The sequence below is a fragment of the Hyla sarda genome, chromosome 4 (assembly GCF_029499605.1).
Source record: "Hyla sarda isolate aHylSar1 chromosome 4, aHylSar1.hap1, whole genome shotgun sequence".
Classification (NCBI taxonomy): Eukaryota; Metazoa; Chordata; class Amphibia; order Anura; family Hylidae; genus Hyla; species Hyla sarda.
Window position 1 is genome coordinate 281848017 of NC_079192.1, and position 19640 is coordinate 281867656.

At 42.6% G+C, this 19640-nt stretch overlaps 1 protein-coding gene across 2 annotated transcripts in view; it reads left to right on the forward strand.

Annotated features, from left to right (window-relative positions):
- CEP290 (centrosomal protein 290) overlaps window positions 1-19640 on the forward strand; it is a 222731-nt gene that overhangs the window by 106289 nt on the left and 96802 nt on the right. For both annotated transcript variants that reach the window (XM_056574395.1, XM_056574396.1), the window contains exons 22-28: window positions 3439-3554; window positions 4169-4271; window positions 10008-10238; window positions 12243-12416; window positions 14045-14156; window positions 15374-15579; window positions 17241-17392. In XM_056574395.1, the coding sequence (XP_056430370.1) occupies window positions 3439-3554; window positions 4169-4271; window positions 10008-10238; window positions 12243-12416; window positions 14045-14156; window positions 15374-15579; window positions 17241-17392 (1094 nt within the window). The remainder of the gene's footprint in view (window positions 1-3438; window positions 3555-4168; window positions 4272-10007; window positions 10239-12242; window positions 12417-14044; window positions 14157-15373; window positions 15580-17240; window positions 17393-19640) is intronic.

The window sequence follows — 19640 nt, forward strand, 5'->3', positions numbered from 1 at the left end:
GTGATGCATGCTATATAATAGTTCAGGCTGCACTTCTGGAATGAAAGATGTTCATGCAGCAGATACATATATTGTCCTGCAGATGGCGTAAGATGTCTGTAAAGTGTAAAAAAATAAAAAAATAAAAATAAAACACTATTTTGTAGTGCAGGGCTGCTGCTGGTCCTGCTTTCCAGTAGTTCAGGGCTCAGATTACACTGCAGTTGCTGCTTCAAAGCCTAGAAGAATATAGTCATGTATCAAAAGAGGTATGAACTACAGAGACCTAAAACTAAACTACTAAAAAAGGGCATGGGACATATTTTATTTTATTTTTTAAATATATTTTTATTAGAACAAAAACAATACAAAACATAGGCAGAAAAAAAGGGGGTGTAAATCATGAATTAAAAGACCTTTAAGGAGGCCCTCTTTCCATAGCTATACAGTCATCGTAGGCAATAGCTCCGGTTCAGGGCTGCAAGGAAAATGACCGATGGTCTCTCGACAAGCCGACCGCTTACCCCAACAACCTTGATCAATCAGATACACCAAAGAAAGAAAAGAGAAAGTCCCCCTTCATCCACTCTACATAAGTAGTCTGAGCATTGAGCACCACCCCCTGTCCATGGAGCAATACTCCATCTTCTAGCCCCCCCCCCCCCCCCTTGACACTCAGGGGATCCAGCACGAAACATTAAATGCGAAATCAATGCAGATATGAACCGAGCAGAACATACTAGACATCAGGTAAACGGATTGCCCCAAGGGAACCCCTCAGAGCTTCCACACTGTACCAGGTGGTATATCGAAAAGGGCGCACAATTTCTTCAATCCCCTGAGAGTCAATATGAGTTACAGTAAAAGAGGTCCATTTCCGGAAAAAAACGTTTAGTGCCTGTATCACTATGTCGTTGTTCCGCATCTAGTCTATCAACTGCTAAAAAGGACTTCAGGAGAGAAATCAGCATCGGCAAGTCTGGAGGGACAGCATCTAGCCACTTGGCAAAAAGACACCGCAGAGCCACCAAAAGGACAGTGTGAATAAATCATGGGACCCTCACTCAACCCCCCCCCCCCCCCCCCCCTCAGGTGGGCGTAATTGGTGAAACAACAATGACAGGAACATGAATTGAATCCGACCCCCCCAGTGATCCCAAATGTACTTCACGATTATGCGCCGGTACTCGGCAGTGGCCGAAAACTCCCAAGCCCCATGATACGGATTTGTGAGTGGGGCGTTACATTTGGGACAATTAGTGATCCTATCTGGGAAGGATGGTGAGGGCAGAATGTTGAAGCCATATAGGGCTGCATGAGCCACCTTAAAATATGTCTCCCTCCATCACTCATTTATGACGTTCTTGCGTACTGCCTCCCACCCTGCCAGGATAGTGTCAGTGATAGCGACATCTCTAGAGGAGCAAAAGGAGTACACCTGATTGGCATATAGAATGTGAGAATGAGGGAGCCCTAATGTGTGGAGCATTTCTCCCGGTGAGAGCCATCTACGATCTTCAGTCTATATAAGGGACCCCACATTAGTAACCCATTTGTCAATCCATAGCTGCAACCAAGAGGAGGACCTATCCTGAGAGAATTCTGGATGGTCAAGCAAGAGTATTCTTTTTGACAGGAGGAACGGGAGGGCATAAAACCTTTCGCACCTCCTTCCATGGGACTATCGTATTGCGTAACAGAGCCGAGCCCTTAATTAAAGCCGGCAATTTCACATATGCAGTATGCAACAATGTGCGTTGGGACCAGGCTGCAGCCAGTGTGGACTCCACACCCAGATTGGAGAAATAAGAAGAGCCATGAAGCCCATCTAAAACATGGTAGACATGCTAAATTGTAACCCCTTGCATTTGGCAATCTTTGTAAAACTCTGTTTTAGAGCTGTGTATTCTCCAGTTGTGTGCCTCCAGCTCTTGCTAAACTACAGACATAGGATGTGTGGGCATGCTGGGAGTTGTAGTTTTTCAACAGCTAAAGGCAACACTGCTCTAACACAGTGCTTTATAAACACTGCAGCTCCAGTTGTTGCAATGCAAAACTACAACTCCCAGCATGCTTGAACAGCCAAAGCTTTCTCTGACTCCTGAATGACAAAGAAGCTGATCAGACATTCAAGAGTCTGTGAAAGCTGAATGACACACATAGTGACAGTAATGTTGATTAGCATCCAGCTTTACTAGGAACAGATAGAAAATGTATACATAAAAACTACTGTGCAGTGATTTGCATAGTGCCAGACTGCCTCCAGACTCAGAGCAGATGAGTCATCCACAGTGAGGGAGAGAGACGGACACGCCCCTCCATAAAGCAAGAACAAAAAGCAAGTGAGCAACATATAAATGCTATTTGTTAGGGATCTATAGGTCATAGACACATTCAGATGAGCATATTTACAGCATATTTTACGCTGCGGATCCGCCGCTGAAGAACCGCTACAGGGTGCCTTTAGCTGTGCCTGCTCCGAGTGGCAATACTCCGCTACGAGCAGACACACTGAAGCGATGTGCAAGTCACCACGCATGCACGGTGTACTCGCACACATCGCGGCCGCTTCCCCTGCTCCATGAGCTAGGCCAAGAGCTGCCGCAATGTGCGAGTATACTGCAATGTGTCTGCTTGTAGCAGCGCATTGCCGCTCCGAGCAGGCACATCTAAAGGCACCATGTAGCGGTCCTTCAGCGGCAGATCCACAGCGTAAAATACACTGTAGATCCACTCGTCTGAATGTACCCTAATGCCGGAAAATGGCTTAATCCATCAGGGAGACTTATCAAAATCTGTGTAGAGGTAGAGTGGTGCAATTGCCCATAGCAATTTTTTTTCTTTTTTTTTTTCTCTGCACAGTTTTTGATAAATCTCTCCCATGAATTTTCCTATTCACTTTACGGACTTTAGTTCACGATCTAGGAATATTCAAGATTGATAAATACATTACAAGCAATAGATTGGACTTGGGGCAGTGGACTGTATCCCTGCATTTTGCTGAATTACCATAAACATATATATATATATATATATATATATATATATATATATATATATATCTATCTCAACTGGCTCCAGAAAGTTAAACAGATTTGTAAATTACTTCTATTAAAAAATCTTAATCCTTCAAATAATTATCAGCTGCTGGAGTTGAGATGTTTTTTTTCTGTCTGGCAACAGTGCTCTCTGCTGACATCTCTGCTTGTCTCGGGAACTGCACAGAGTAGAAGAGGTTTGCTATGGGGATTTACTTCTACTCTGCACAGTTCCCGAGAAAGGTGTCATCACAGAGCACTTATACAGAAAAGAACAACTCCACTTCAGCAGCTCATAAGTACTGAAAGGATTAAGATGTTTTAATAGAAGTAATTTACAAATCTGTTAATCTGATATTAATAAAAAAAGTTTTTTCCTGGATAACTCCTTTAACATCCTGAAACGTGTATATAATTTTAGGATGTAGAGTCTAAAGAAATGTCAGTTGCGAAATTGGAGGAAGCTCTAGAAGAATATAAAAGAAAATTTGCAGTGATGCGCCACCAGCAGGGGTTAGTCTACAAGGAATATCAAAGGTAAATGGAATTTTAATAATTTTTATGTGTGTGTTCTAAGTTAAACATGTCAGAGCAGCGTCTAAAGGGGGCAGATTGGGTTAAAAAAAAATATATATAATAATAATTAAAGCATTACTTAATTTGCCAATCCCCTGCCTCTGTCATTTTGGAAGTGACCAGGTTTTCACAAATATCCTTTCCTTTTCTTTGTGTCGGCACAAGGAAATGCTCACCTAGCAGAACATTGGCCATGGCTAGCTACTGCAACAGCCAGTAATTTACTAAGCAGGCATTTTCTGGACAACCCCTGCTATGTCATTTTTGTGTGGTTGTGTGGATATCTGTACATGGAGCTGCATAGATATATGGCGAGATTCATACACACTTGTGAAGAGGACTAGGTGTCTGTTGCCCATAGCTACCAATCAGATTCTTTAAAAATTTTAGAGGCCTTTTAAAAGAATAAAAGGAGTAATCTGATTGGTTGCTATGGGCAACTGGTTAACTTTTCCTCTGCACAGGTTTTGATAAATCTCCCCCAATAGACCTTGGAATGTAATATGTTTAAGGATTTTTGTTTTCTGTTTTATTTTTTATTTTTTTATTGCTTGCACCTGTTCACATCGGTGCAGTGAAAGAGAATCTTGGCAGGTTGACATAAAAAGACTGAAGGAAGAAATTTCGAAATTGGAAAGTGAAAAAGAACAGGATACAGTCCAAATAAAGGAATACATGGTAAGTCCAGTCCACTGCTAATAATGGAAAAAAAAAGTTTTCCATAGCAACCAATCATATAGCTTTTTAAAAATGAAAGAAGCAATCTGGTTTCTATGGGCAACTGTTCCACTTCTTCACTGTAGAGGTTTTGATAAATCTCCCCCAATGTGTTTTAAAAATGAGGTAGTGTTGACCATGTGCAATCATTACGCTGCAGCCCATCACCTTACATTCATAGCTTCAAGAAACCACTCATGTCTGTAAATGGTGCTTATATGTTATATTCATGGGAGCACTCCTGTTGTGCATCATGAATATTGCCACCTCAACATCATGAGGTAGTTTAATATCATTCCCTTTAGGGTACTTTTACATATTTGAATCTTGCCCTCTTTTTTCCAGTGTGGCAAAATAGCATACATTTTTACTTTTGATGTTTCATGGTCTGATCTGTGTTGACTGATCAGTAGCTGTGAGAAGTACACACTTGCTGCATTGTCTTCTGGCTCTGTTTAACATGAAAAAAAGGTGTCATGATGTACGTCCCTGGCGCCTTCTAGCATAATGTGATTTTGCAGAACTCCTCAGCTAGAGACTTTGTATATTGCCCTTTCCCCCTTGCCAGCTTCCCTAAGTCACCCCAACTCTGTCTCCTTAGTCAACTGACAGTTTCTGGACATTTTAACCAATTTTAGTAAGTGGTGTAAGTAGGGGGTTTAAATGTTTCACCTAAAACATATAACCAATTATTAAATGACATTTTGTACAGAACATTATTTATTTTATAGCAGTTGTGCACTGCTCTAAAACCTTTTTTTTCTCTATCGGCTCATTTGGGGGACACAGACCATGGGTATATGCTGCTGTCACTAGGAGGCTTGAAACTATGGTAACAAAAAAAAAGTCGGCAGAGTATACCCGCCTACAGGCACCTGAGCTAATCAGTTTTAGCTTATTGTCTGTAGGAGGCAGACGCTGGTCTGGTGTTCTCCAGACCCGATCAATTTAAAAAAAAAAAATTTTAAGATAGTATAGTTAGATTTTTCTCTCCCTTTTCTTTTCCTTGTTTTCAGGCGGGGACTCAGGAACATAGCGTTCACTGTTTCCCCATTTGCAACCCCTTCTCGCCAATGGTCAGTGCCTGGGGTTGAACCTCATGGGTCTGCTGAGGGAAACCCTGCAGAGGTTCCCTCAGCGGAACCCCTGCCCTATATATCTGGACATGGGGAGGGTTTCCTTATTGTCAGTGGTGTAGGACTGTTTGTTTCCACCTCCCCTCACACTTATTGGCGCTGCCTGTACACAGGCGCCGGCACCTAACTTCTACAACGGGAGCACAGAGCTTCATTCATTCTTCAGCTGCCGCGCACTGCCGCTAGCTTCTCCCCTCACACTGCAGGCTGGCGCCGACTCCTCCCTTCGGTTGGGTCTATGCTAGGCGACAGGAACACTGAGTCCACGCGCTGCCAGCGGCGTTTTTCCCGCGCCTTATTATTCATAATGGCCGCTGGCTTCTTCTCGGCCTTAGCTCCGCCCACTTTCAGCCGGCGGGGATCTTATCCTATGAGGTGCAGGCCCGCGAATTAGCCCGGCTTCGCTGCCAATCAGCGCTGTGCGCGCACAGCAGTATGTCTTTTGTTCCAATGTGCCACCCCACATTTCTCATTGGTCATGATCTCCTCCACTCCTGTCTTTCTCCTCAGCTGCAGACCGGAGTTCTCAGCTGCTTTTTGCCGGGGACACAGACGCTGGGTGAGACTGTTTCATATTCTTTTCTTGCTATGTCCGAGCCCAGAACTGACCCTCCCTCTAGACAGTTAACTGGGGCCCTGGTCATATATTATACCTGCAAGGGCTGCAATACTAAAATGTCTGGTTCTGCTTAACCCACTTGTTCCGCCCGCACCACTGCACCCCCCGACCCTCCTGGTATTTCAACTCAGGATCCCCCTCCAGACCCTGGGGGCTCTGCTATCCCTCCGTAATGGGTGTCTTCCCTCTCCCAGGCTATTTCCGACTTGGCTCAGGTCTCCCATTCCGTGGTGACTGCCTTGGAGAGGTCCTCCTTAAGCCAACCCTCTAGAGAGACCCGCTCTCCCTATGCTAAGCGCTCTCACAAGAGTACTAGGGGTATTTCCTCTGACTCATCTCCAGAGTCTGCTAGCAGACATAGGCGCTCCTCTCATAGGTATCGTCCCTCTGCTCCAGCTTCCCGTAAGCGCCCCTCTTCTAAGGGGCGCTCTCCTGGTCGCCGCTCTGGCTCTACAGACCTGTGTACCAGGTCAGTTTCACCCTCTTCAAAGGCTGCCTCCACTAGTTCCCACTCTTTTGGAGAACTGGAAGATGAGGCTTCTGGTTCTGCCTCTGACTCAGAGGATCGAACAGATACGGCCGACATGGTGGACACCTTGATCTCGGCCATAAGGGACACGTCTCACCTAGAGGACCCAGGAACTTCAGACGTTGCTCCAGAAGTTTTTTTTTTCACCATTCCCGACCTGCACCCAAAGTTTTCAGCTCTCATGCTGAATTTGAAGCCTTGCTGGAGTCTGCCCGGAAGCATCCTGACAAGCGGTTTCAAGAAACGAAGAAGGTTCAGTCCCTTCTCATTCAGGGATTAATTGTCCCTCTTCCTCCCAATGAGCGTTTTCTGGGTTTTTATTCCAACCTCTTCGTTGTCCCCAAGAAAGGGGGTTCCGTTCGCCCGATCCTGGATCTGAAGCGCCTCAACCAACATCTTCTCCTCCGCCATTTCCGCATGGAGTCTCTCCATTCGGTCGTGGGGTCCATGGATCAAGGAGAGTTTCTTTCCTCAGTGGACATCCGGGATGCCTACCTCCACATTCCAATTTTTCCAGGACATCAGTGGTATCTCCGCTTTGCAGTTCAAGAAGGCCATTTTCAGTTTTTGTCCCTTCCCTTCGGTCTGACCACTGCTCCGAGGATCTTCACCAAGGTCCTAGCACCTGTGATCGCCCTCTTTCGGTCGAGGGGTGTCTCAGTGGTTCCGTACCTGGATGACATCCTGATCAAGGCTCCAACCAGGACCCAGAATCTGGAGAGTCTCCATCTCACCTTGTCTCATTTCGGCTGGATGGTCAGTCAGGACTAGTCCAACCTCTCTCCCACCAAGTCTATAATTTTCCTGGGACTCCAGTTCGACACAGAGTCAGCCCAGATTCGGCTTACGCCAGACAAGCGGTTGACTTTTGTCAGGAGTTCGGATGCTCCAGAACCCTGTTCCAGTTTCCATTCGCTTTTGCATAGAGGTCCTTGGTCGGATGGTGGCGGCCATGGAGGCCGTTCCATTCGCCCAGTTTCATTACCGTCCTCTTTCACTTGCGCTTTTATCACGGTGGGACAGATCTCCGTTATCTCTCGATCGCGGGATCATTCTTCCTCAGAGGTCTCACCAGTCCCTTCTGTGGTGGCTTCATTCCCCCTGCTTTTACAGGGGCGCTCCTTTCTCCCCCTCTGTTGACAAGTCTTCATGACGGATGCCAGTCTTTCGGGCTGGGGAGGTGTTTTCAGGGACCGGACAGTCCAAGGTCTTTGGTCCTCCCTAGAAGCCCTTCTCCCCATCAACATATTGGAACTGAGGGCAATCTATCTTTGCCGGTGCCATTGGGAGATCCTTCTTTGGGACCGTCCTGTTCGTGTCCAGTCGGGCAACTCTACTGCTGTGGCGTATATCAATCGCAGGTGTGGCATTTGCAGCTCGGCGGCGATGTCCGAGGTGTCAAAGATTCGTCTCTGGTCGGAGCTCAGAGTTCCGGCCATCTCAGCAATTCACATTCAGGGAGTGAACAACTGGGAAACGGACTTCCTCAGACGATCCTCAGCTGACCCTGGCTAGTGGTCTCTCCATCCGAAGGTGTTTACAGAGATCTGCAACCTCTGGGGCACTCTGGACGTGGACTTATTCGCATCCCGCCACAACCAGAAGGTTCCACACTTTGTGGTGAAGTCCCGGGATCCCTTGGCTCTTGGCGTCTATGCCCTGGTATTCCCTTGGTCGGATTTTGCCCTACCCTATCTTTTCTCTCCTCTTTCTCTCCTTCCCAGGGTCCTAAGGAAGCTCAAAGCAGAGGGCGTTCCCGCCGTTCTTGTGGCTCCGGACTGGGCCAGGAGGATGTGGTACGCCGTCATGGTCCGACTACTGGACGACGTACCGCTGCACCTCCCTCTTCGACCAGACCTTCTCTCTCAAGGTCCCCTTTGCCACCCCAATTTTCTGTTGCTGCATTTGATGGTGTGGCGGTTGCAGTTCTGAGGGCTCGAGGTTTTCCATCCCAAGTGATTTGCACTTTGATCAGGGCGCGCAAGCCATCTTCTGCAAAGATTTACCACCGTACTTGGAGGTCTTATTTTCGTTGGTGTGAATCTCACTCTTTTTCTCCAGTTACTTTCTCTCTCTCTCGACTTCTATCCTTTTTGCAGTTGGGGCTAGAACAACAGTTACCTCTCGGCTCCCTTAAGGGTCAGGTCTCGGCCCTTTCCATTCTCTTTCAACTTCCTCTAGCATCCAATCTCCATATCCGAACTTTTCTTCAGGGAGTGGCCCACGCGGCCCCTCCTTACAGATCCCCTACACCCCATTGGGAATTGAACTTAGTTCTTGGTGCCCTGCACGGTTCTCCCTTCGAACCTCTCAGGGAGGTTCCTCTTCGTCTCCTTGCCTGGAAGGTGGTGTTCCTTATTGCAATTACCTCTATCAGGAGAGTTTCAGAGCTGGCAGCTCTCTCTTGCCATTCTCCCTTCCTGGCCATCCACAGGACAAAGTTGTTTTTTGTCCGGTTCCGTCCTTTTTACCTAAGGTTGTTTCTGTTTTTCCTCTCAATGAGGACATTGTCCTCCCGTCCTTTTGTCTGGCTTCATCTTATCCCACAGAATGTTTGCTCCACAAACTGGACGTGGTGAGGGCTTCTTCTTTTCGACAGTGTCACTCCTTTTTTGTTCTTACGGAAGGTCGCCGTAAAGGACAACCTGCTTGAAAGGACACCATTTCTTGGTGGATCCGATCTGCTATTTCGGAAGCTTACCGCTGCAAAGGGAAGACTTCTGTCGGGGCATCCTGGGCTCTCTGCAACAAGGCTTCAGCTTCGCAAGTTTGTAAAGCGGCCACATGATCGTCTTTGCACACCTTTACGAAATTCTACCAGGTTCATCTCTTTGCATCGCTGATGCTGGTCTGGGCCGTATGGTGTTGCAGGCGGCGGTGGTCCAGCCTTCCACCTGACTGGGTTTCCTTTACCCATCCTAGGGACTGCTTTGGTACGTCCCATGGTCTGTGTCCCCCAATGGAGCCGATAGAGAAAAGATTTTTTATGCTTACCGTAAAATCTCTTTCTCGGAAGATCCATTGGGGGACACAGCACCCGCCCTTTTTTCTCTGGTGTTCTTGGTACGGTTACCTGTTCGAGGGTGTGTTCGGTTGATTTTTATTCTGTGGTTTTCTTGGACAGTTTGTGAATTTTTTCTGACCTGTCTGTTCTCTTCTACTGCTCTGGGACTAAAACTGATTAGCTCAGGTGCCTGTAGGGAAGTATACCCTGCTGGGAGGGGCCGACTTTTTTATTACCATAGTGTCAGGCCTCCTAGTGACAGCAGCGTATACCCATGGTGTGTGTCCCCCAATGGATCCTCCGAGTAAGAGATTTTACGGTAAGCATAAAAAATCTCCTTTTTTTTAATTTATTTTTTTTGTAGATTTTGAGATTAAAACTAGATATTTCTATGTATTTTACATTGCAGAATTTGGTAGAAGCACTAAGGATGGAGCCAGATGAAATTAAGAAACTTATGGCAGAAAACTCCAGAAAAACGACTGTTTTGCGTGTAAATGAGAAGTCACTGACCAGAAGGTACACCACTTTATTGGAAATGGAACAACACTTGCGCAAAGAAAATGACAAACTGAAGACTGAAAATTCTGATATGGAAGCTGCAGTGGGAGAAAGAATTGGCTATCTACAGCGATATAAGGTAATGGCGGGAATCCCCATTAAATGATTCCTGTTCAGATTTCTAAATTCATATGGTTTTCTTTCTTTGCATTTTTAACTTGTATAAGCTTGAATTTTTATGTATAATGTTAAATTTTTGACACACACACACACACACACAGACAGTAAAATTATCTCTGTATCCATTTAACTGAGATATGCATCACCTTTTACATCAATTCTAGTGTAAAGCTAATTTTGTTGTAGTACTGTCAATTTAGAGTTGGTTGTTCTTAGTCACGAGGTGGTAAGGCTTGTGTAAAATGTAAGGATGAATTGATCAATTATAATTAATAGAATAAAACCTCATGCATGAATCCTGCTGGGCATCATATTATTGCCTCAGCAACCCAAATAAACAAGGCAAAGTTACATCTCTCCTTGGCTTATGTGAGGGGTCAAGCTGTAAAGTAAGGCTAATGCCTCATAATGCCCGAACGGAAAATCTATGTACGGGCATTCCACACTGCAGGCACCAGCAGAACATCCCAGTGCTAGGACATCTTATAGACGGCCATACATTCCATGCGGAGTCTGCAGGAAAAATGAACAGGTTCATTCTTTCTGCAGACACGGGAAAAAGGAATTTCCGTACCGTAAACATCTGACGCAGAAATTCAGCAGAATCCCATTGAATTCAGAGGTGGGAATATGGCCTAATAGTTGGGGGGACACATTCTCTTATTAATTTGCACCTATTGGGGAAATTTCCTAAGCTTTTTGTTCTTGCACAATTATTATTATTTTATTTATTTATTTTTTTGTCTCTGACTTTTTATACACATTTATTAAGCGGTTGCACCATTTTTTTGCAACTTCTAGCCATAATGTAATTTCTATTTTATGACCTAAAAAGGGGGAATGGTTTAAGTGTTGTGGCTTTTTAGACTTGTTTATTATATGCAACCTTTACAAAAAAAATAAAAAATAAATAAGGGTCAGAATTTTTTTTGCAACTCCCCCCCCCCCCCCCCCCCCAGTAGGTTGCATGCGCACCACACAGTAAAAAAGTGAATAGATAAAAAAAAAATTCAAATTTATCATGTGACAGGATGAAAGTGCATACTTGAAAATAAATTTCTCCCAATGTGTAACATGCAGTCCATGCTGATTTTTCTCACAAGATGCTAGCATAAAGTGAAACATTCCTTTTTATATTTATGTTTTCACTTTAAAAATGTAATTCAATCTAAAATGTAAAATTGCCTCTTAGACAATCCAAGTTTAGAGTTAAGGATTGGGATCTATTGGTTTGTTTTAGTTAGAATTGTCCATACATATAGGATAACTAGTAATCAAACCAATAAATCACAGACCGATTACTGATGCGATGTGTAGCCTGGCAAAAGCTTCTTTCGATAGGATACAGTAGTAATGGCTTCTCAACTACGGCAACTGACAGTGACAAAAAAAAATCCAACACTGCGAATAAAGTTTTTAACAAATATCTGAGATTAGATCCGCATCTGTCAAACTTGTGTGTCGCATACCGTAGTTACCAATGATCAGCAGAAAATGCCTTATATCAGCCTTTTCATACATCCAAAATCTCTAGTGTATTGCCAACTTAACTGCTAAAGAAAACTTTACACCATATTCTTCACTTCTGTCACTTGATTTTATTTTTTTAAGGGGTTTACCATATAATTAATGACCTGTCCACAGGAAAGGAAATCGCTGATCAGCGTTCCGCACTACACAGGGATTGGGTCCGGAAGCCCTGTGCTGTTCATGGTATAGTGGCGACCCTGGTTTACTGTCTTACTGCAGCTTATCTCCCATCAAAGTGAATTGAAGCTGAGCTGCAGTCACTGGGCACCACCACGACTATACAATAAACTGTGCATGGCTTCCGGCTCCACCGATTGGGTAATGCAGCCGGTGAATAGGCCATCAATCAAGTTATATATAAGTGTAGCAATCTGTTTTTAAGACAGATTCCTTCATTGTTCACTGTAATAACCATTTTCTCACTTCTAAATAGGATATTGCTGCTTTTAAAATAGCATCTTTACAAAAAGCTTTGGATGACAGTGTTCCTTTATCAGAGCTAAAGACTGCCAACAAACAGTATAATGAACTTACTGCCAAGTACAGGGACATGCTACAGAAGGATAATTTACTTGTACAGAGGACTGCTAACCTGGAGCACTTGGAGGTATAGTATATTATTGTGTTGTTGAAATGATGTTTCTGAGGTTAAAGAATGTGTATGACTCCTGTAAAACCTTGAGATTATAATAATTATTTTACTCAAAACATTTGGAATGGAAGCTTAGAAAGAAAAAAAGAAAACCTGTTATTCCTGTTAATATTTAGAAATGACTGATGTATCAGACATAAACAATCTGTCATATCCATCATGAATCCTGCACAATGGTTTCCATGATGCGAATGTAAAGGAAATCTACTAACAGTTTGTTCAATATTTTCCTCTCTTATAAACTCCTAAAATACTTAGACCCCATACCTCAACTGTTTAATAGATAAAAGAACCATGACTCTGTCAAAGATTTGTTGACCAACAGACTTAAAGAAATAGGTCTTATCTAGCTAATCCATGGGAGCCTGACCCTCGAGAACCCCCACCTGCTATGAGAATGCTGGTCCCTTTTATCCGGTGTAAATGGAGTGGCAGCATGCCAAGTACAGTGCTTGACTTGAGGGAACCCACAGAAACAAAGCTAAAGAAAAACAATTTGCAGATATAATTTATAGATCTCGCCAGAATACATTTAAGAATTTAATGTGTTGAAATTCAAATTTCCTTAATATCAAGTGGTTATAAATGCATTCCCTTTAAGCTGTGGGAGTAAGCATATAAAAGACTTGTCAAGCTATTGGAAAACTCATACTTTCTGCTGTTACTCCAGAAATGTAGCAATTTAGCACCCGACGCCCCATTAGTCATGTATCAGAACAACTCATTCTGAAACAAAGGTTACATAGGATACAGTGTGATGTGATTACTGACCCGGATATGTCATTAAGCTGGCAAAGCCACCTTTATTCTAAAGAAAGCTTTTTTAACACTGTTTACTTTAAATTGCTCAATAATCCAAGTGTATTTGATTACCTAGGTCGCTGCCCAGTGGTAAACACTACTTATGTCCCAAAAGTCTTATTTGCTTAAATTGCTGAGTATAAAGGTACTACTTTCTACAATCTAAGTGTGAATTCATACTACGTTTGTGCAGTATCCCCCAAACCGATAGTGACTCTGGTTGGCTAATTTTATGACGATATTCGATTTTGCTTCCAGACTGGAAAAACGTGATCTGCCTCAGTTTTTAGTGTGGCAGACCACGGGTCACCATCTGATTCATTCAAATGAATGTGGTGCGGCATGGCGAGATTAACAATATGTATTGCAAACAATGCAAAACATATAAGGTCTATCGGGGGAATTTAAAAACTGTCCCCACCTTATATGTATTGCATTGTTTGCATGTTAATCTTAAAGGGGTATTCCAGCACCTAAACACTTATTTCCTTTTAAACAGTATAGGGGAGAAGGGTCTGATTGTTGGGGGTCTGACTGCTTGGACTTTAGATCTTGCTAACCAGAGTGGTGTTGAACATGGGTAGCTCCTTTGAACCTATCCAGCTGGTTTTTACCCAAGCCTTACTGTATCATTACAGCTACCTAGTTGTTTAAAACTCGTAAATTTTAATGTCCATCTGTCAGTGGGTTGAATTAAAAATGTATTCAACCCACTGCATAAATTCAGTGTCTTAGAACAAGATCAAATCCTAATTTTTATTTCTGTTTTTCTTTTTCAACAGCATGAAAATGCTTCACTGAAATCCCAGATTGCTTCTTATATCAAAGAATTGGAAATTACTAAAGAGAAACTTAACACTCTTGAGCAAGCCTGGGAACATGTTGGTGTACTAGGTAGTTACTGTTGATATTGACTTGTTTTAGTTGTACTTTCATTTAGGCTTTCTTCATACTTTTTTTTTTTTTTTTACGTTTGGCTTATGAACTGGGAAAGCTCCTAACACATACTCATTCCTCCCAACTTTTGCTAAAAGCAAATAGTTTCCAGTTCTTTTTTCTGCACTGCTAAAACAGAATGGCTGGACGGAAAGCACGTGGTGTTCGGCAAAGTCGTCGAAGGCTATGTAATTGTAAAGAAAAAACACTGCCGAATATGCAGAATGGGGAAAACCTCCTTAACAGCAGTAATGTTGACAGTATGTCACCTAAGTTTAAAAGGGCCTCCTATACTCAAGTGACAGACTAACAACAACCACCATCATTACCACGATAGATCATATAAGTGATTACAGTTCAGTTACATCTATAAATTCAAAGTTAACACCTTCTCAAATTGCAGTATGAGAGATCAATGTACTGCATGTTATAGTCCCCTATGGTACCGCTAAATACATCAGATCACGGTGCAAAAAATGAGCCCTCATACCGCCCCGTACCCGGAAAACTAAAAAAGTTATAGGGGTCAGAAGATGACAATTTTAAACATAAATTTTCCTGCATGTAGTTATGATTTTTTTTCAGAAGTACGACAAAATCAAACCTATATTAGTAGGGTATCATTTTAATCATATTGACCTACAGAATAAAGAGAAGGTGTCATTTTTACCGGGAAATGTACTGCGTAGAAACGGAAGCCCCCAAAAGTTACAAAATGGTGTTTTTTCTTCAATTTTGTTGAGCAATGATTTTTTTCCCCGTTTCATAGATCTTTGGGTAAAATGACTGAAGTCATTAAAAAGTAGAATTGGTGGAGCAAAAAATAAGCTATCATATGGAATTTTAGGTGCAAAATTGAAAGCGTTATGAGGAAAAAACGAAAGTGCAAAAACGGAAAAAACCCTGAGTCATGAAGGGGTTAACAGAAGACTGTTTTCTTTAAGAACATGCTGAATATCTTACAGACAGTAGGGTCAAGTGTATCTCTCTCTTCTGTTTTTAAGATTATTGTTCTTTTAATCTCTATGGGTCCAAATCTCAGCTGTCAAGAGGATATAAGACTTTTTAGCTTTTCCCATTTTCCTGCTATTCTTTTAAGTTTTTCCAATGAATTTGTTCATGAAAATAAGGGGAGGTTGTAAAAGTTTTTTTGTTACTTATTTTCTTTGCTCTAGGAGGTAATTCTGTAATGGACAAAGCCACAAAAGCCATAACAAATAATGAAATAGTTTCCATTTCAAAAAAGATAACAATGCTGGAAATGAAGGAACTAAATGAAAGGCAAAGAGCTGAACATTCCCATAAAATGTATGAACATTTACGAAACACATTGAAACAAGTGGAAGAGCGGAACTTTGAACTTGAGTCCAAGTTTGCTGAGGCAAGTTAAAAAGATGTTTTTGTTTTCTGGGTGACACTTAGGGGCCATTTCCACCATGCTTTAGCCACAAAACGTAGGTATATGTCGGTTTCCTTTCAAAAAGGTTTGCAGATGTATACCACAATGTGTTCTTAGTGAGTCCATTAAGTTTATGAGGACAAACATAGCCCAATAGGAATATGAATTGAAACCTAATCACTATGGTATCCCATGAACGGGACTTATAAGCATGGTCTGCTGCGCCTTTGAGACCCACAAAGACAAAGTATACATTTGCGAAATGAACCGATTGTACTATTAGACTCTTTTAAACCCATTAAAGTCAAGGAACCTGCTGAGAACTTGTTGTGATATATGTTGCCAAACCTCTTAGGCTGCAACATCTGGGCAAAACATACACAGTGAATTTCACACTGCCCCAAAACACGTTGCATATTATCCTATGAGCAGACACACAGGGCTACCCCGTGGCAGCTGAGTGTGCACAGTGAGGTTTGGATGAGGGCCAGTGTGCCAACATGACTGTCACTGGTTTTTATGTTAACTATATATTTTAAGAATTTTTGGTCATGTTTATTTTCTAATGTTTCATTTTACTATCTATATTATAATCCTGAAATCTTGCAGTTTACCTTTTGGCCACTAGTCCTAAAACTAAGCTCAAACCTCATGTTCTGTACAGATCATTTCCTAGTAATGCCTTTCTTATAAGCACAGACAGTTGATTGATTGATCGTTGATTCCTGGGTCCTGCTGTAAAGCATATCACTAAATACTGTTTAACACCGCTCTGGCGAGATGGCAGCCCCCATAATAATGCATAAAAAGAACCAAAAGATTGGACAATCCGAAAAAAAGAAAATTATTACAATCCTAAACTAGAAGCAGATTAGAAATAAAAAACTGTTTCAATATCTGTCTCTATTCGGGGGGAAAAAATGAGGGGATTCATTCGCTTTAAAGCATGTTTTTGCATTGTCCTTACTTTCTGAATTACACTTTTTTATTTAACATAATTAAAAGGCTATAACATGGCATAGATAAACAGAAGTAAATTACTTATAGACAGTGCTCGTTTTGTTGGCTTGTAGATCTCTCTCAGAATTCCGGTGCTCAGTTTTTTATTTTATTTTTTATTTTTATTGTTTATGTAAAACGGATTCTAGCAATGAGCTTTTCGCCATTGGTGTTAGCTCAAATATCACATTTACACTTAAATGGGTTATCTAGGAAAAACCTTTTTTTTATATATCAACTGGCTCCAGAAAGTTAAACAGATTTGTGAATTACTTCTATTAAAGAATCTTAATCCTTTCAGTACTTATGAGCTACTGAAGTTGAGTTGTTCTTTTCTGTCTAAGTGCTCTCTGACACCTGTCTCGGTAACTGTCCTGAGTAGAAGCAAATCCCCATACAAAACCTCTTCTACTCTGTGCAGTTCCAGAGACAAGCAGAGATGTCAGCAGAGAGCACTGTTGCCAGACAGAAAAGAACAACTCAACTTCAGCAGCTGATAATTATTGTAAGGATTAAGATTTTTTTAATAGAAGTCATTTACAAATCTGTTTATTTTTATATCAACTGGCTCCAGAAAGTTAAAGTTTTTCCTGGAATACCCCTTTAATATTTTCACATTGGTTACGTGTTTTCTTATTTCTTAGCTTGCCAGAATTAATCTTGAAGCACAGAAGGTAGAACAAACATTAAGAGATGAACTTGCAAACAGTGTAAGTAAAGAAGTGTCTGATGCAGATCGGAAAAGAATTATGGAACTAGAAAAAAGCGAAGCAGAACTCAAAGTAGAGGTATCAAAGTAAGTGGTGGTTTACTGCTGTGGCATGATAACAATTTAAACCGATCTATTCCATCTTCCCTCGTGGCAGGTAATTTCTATGACAGAACTATACTATTCACCCTAGTAACCATTCTATAAAAAAAAGTTCTGTCTGTTTCCATTATGTGGCAATGTGGATACTTGCCGCTGTTGTAGTGTAGTGTAGTGTAATTTTTTTTTTGTTGCGCATTCTGTTTGTTATTTTGTGTGCAAGCTTGGGAGATTAGATGTTGTCTGAAGCAATCAGCAGAATACAGTGCAGTATGGAATGACATTAAAGGGGTACTCCGCTGCCCTGTGTCGGAAACTCCGCTCCCCAGCGTCCGGAAGTTTATTGTTCTGGACGCTGTGTGCGGGCTTCCGTGTTCAGGGCTGCCCCTCGTGACTTCACGCCCGCCCCCTCAAAAAAAGTCTATGGGAAGGGGGCGCGATGGCCGTCACACCCCCTTCCCATAGACTTTCGTTGAGTGGGCGGGCGTGATGGGGAGCGGAGCTTCCTTCACAGGGCAGCGGAGTACCCCTTTAAGACCATGTCCATTGGCATATTATATAATAGTTTCAGCATGACAAAGAGAGAACACAGGCTTCAGCACCAGATAATGGAGCAACCATGTAGCATGCAGGGTGCTTAAACATGGCTCCAATGAGAATGTGAAACATTGCTGACAGTGGGTTATTAAAGTTTTACAGAATTACTGCCAGACGTTTGGAGTGCTGCTTCTCTGCTTTGCATCTTATGCTGATGTCTTTCGTGGGATGCAACAAGCTTGAGCATAGTCCTTTTCATTTCCGCATATAGTGGGGCAAAAAAGTATTTAGCCACCAATTGTGCAAGTTCTCCCACTTAAAGGAAATCTGTCATCAGAATCACCCGCACTTAACCTGTTACACGGGCTTGTAGTGCGGGTGATCCTGATTAAAACGCTCCTTACCTGGTTAAAAATGGTTCAGCGCTTCTTAAGATATCTATATTTTTAGTTTTTTGTTATTCCCTGGCTTGGGACTCAGTGGGAGGTGTTATCATCTGGGACTCGGCCACATGTCATTCTAGCTGGGCGGAGCTGCCGCCCGGCTCATGAATATTCATGAACTTATCCTCCTGGTCTAATTCTTTTTTCTCGGTCTGGTGTGGAGGGCCACGCATGTGCATGCGTTCCGTACACCCGGAAGCGGCGTTCTCCCCCCGGCTTCACTCAAGCTGCGGCCCTATACAAGTAAGAAGACGGGCTGCATAAGTGAAAAGCCGGGGGTGGGAGGAAGGGAGGGACGGAGGGTGTATTTATTCACAAACAGACCGAGAAAGAAGAATTAGACCAGGAGGATAAGTTCATGAATATTCATGAGCCGGGCGGCAGCTCTGCCCAGCTAGAATGACGTGTGGCCGAGTCCCAGATGATAACACCTCCCACTGAGTCCCAAGCTAGGGAATAACAGAAAACTAAAAATATAGATATCTTAAGAAGCGCTGAACCATTTTTAACCGGGTAAGGAGCGTTTTAATCAGGATCACCCGCACTACAAGCCTGTGTAACAGGTTTAGTGCGGGTGATTCTGATGACAGATTTCCTTTAAAAAGATGAGAGAGGCCTGTAATTTTCATTCTAAGTATACCTCAACTATTGGAGACCTAATGAGAAAAAAATCCATGAAATCATAGTCTGATTCTTAAAGAATTTATTTGCAAATGTTGGTGAAAAATAAGTATTTGGCCAATAAGTTCATCTCAATACTTCGTTATATACCCTATGTTGGCAATAACAGAGGTCAAAGATTTTCTGTAAGTCTTCACAAGGTTTTCATACACTGTTGTTGGTATTTTGGCCCATTCCTCAATGCAGATCTCCTCTAGAGCAGGGATGTTTTGGGGCTGTCGCTGGGCAACACTGACTTTCAACTCCCTCCAAAGGTTTTCTATGGGGTTGAGATCTGGAGGCCACTCCAGGACCTTGAAATGCTTCTTACGAAGCCACTCATTCGTTGCCCAGGCAGTGTGTTGGGGATCACTGTCATGGTGAAAGACCCAGCCACGTTTAATCTTCAATGCCCTTGCTGATGTAAGGAGGTTTTCACTCAAAATCTCACGATACATAGCCCCATTCATTCTTTGCTTTACACGGATCAGTCGTCCTGGTCCCTTAGCAGAAAAACAGCCCCAAAGCATGATGTTTCCACTCCCATGCTTCACAGTAGGTATGGTGTTCTTTAGATGCAACTCAGCATTCTTTCT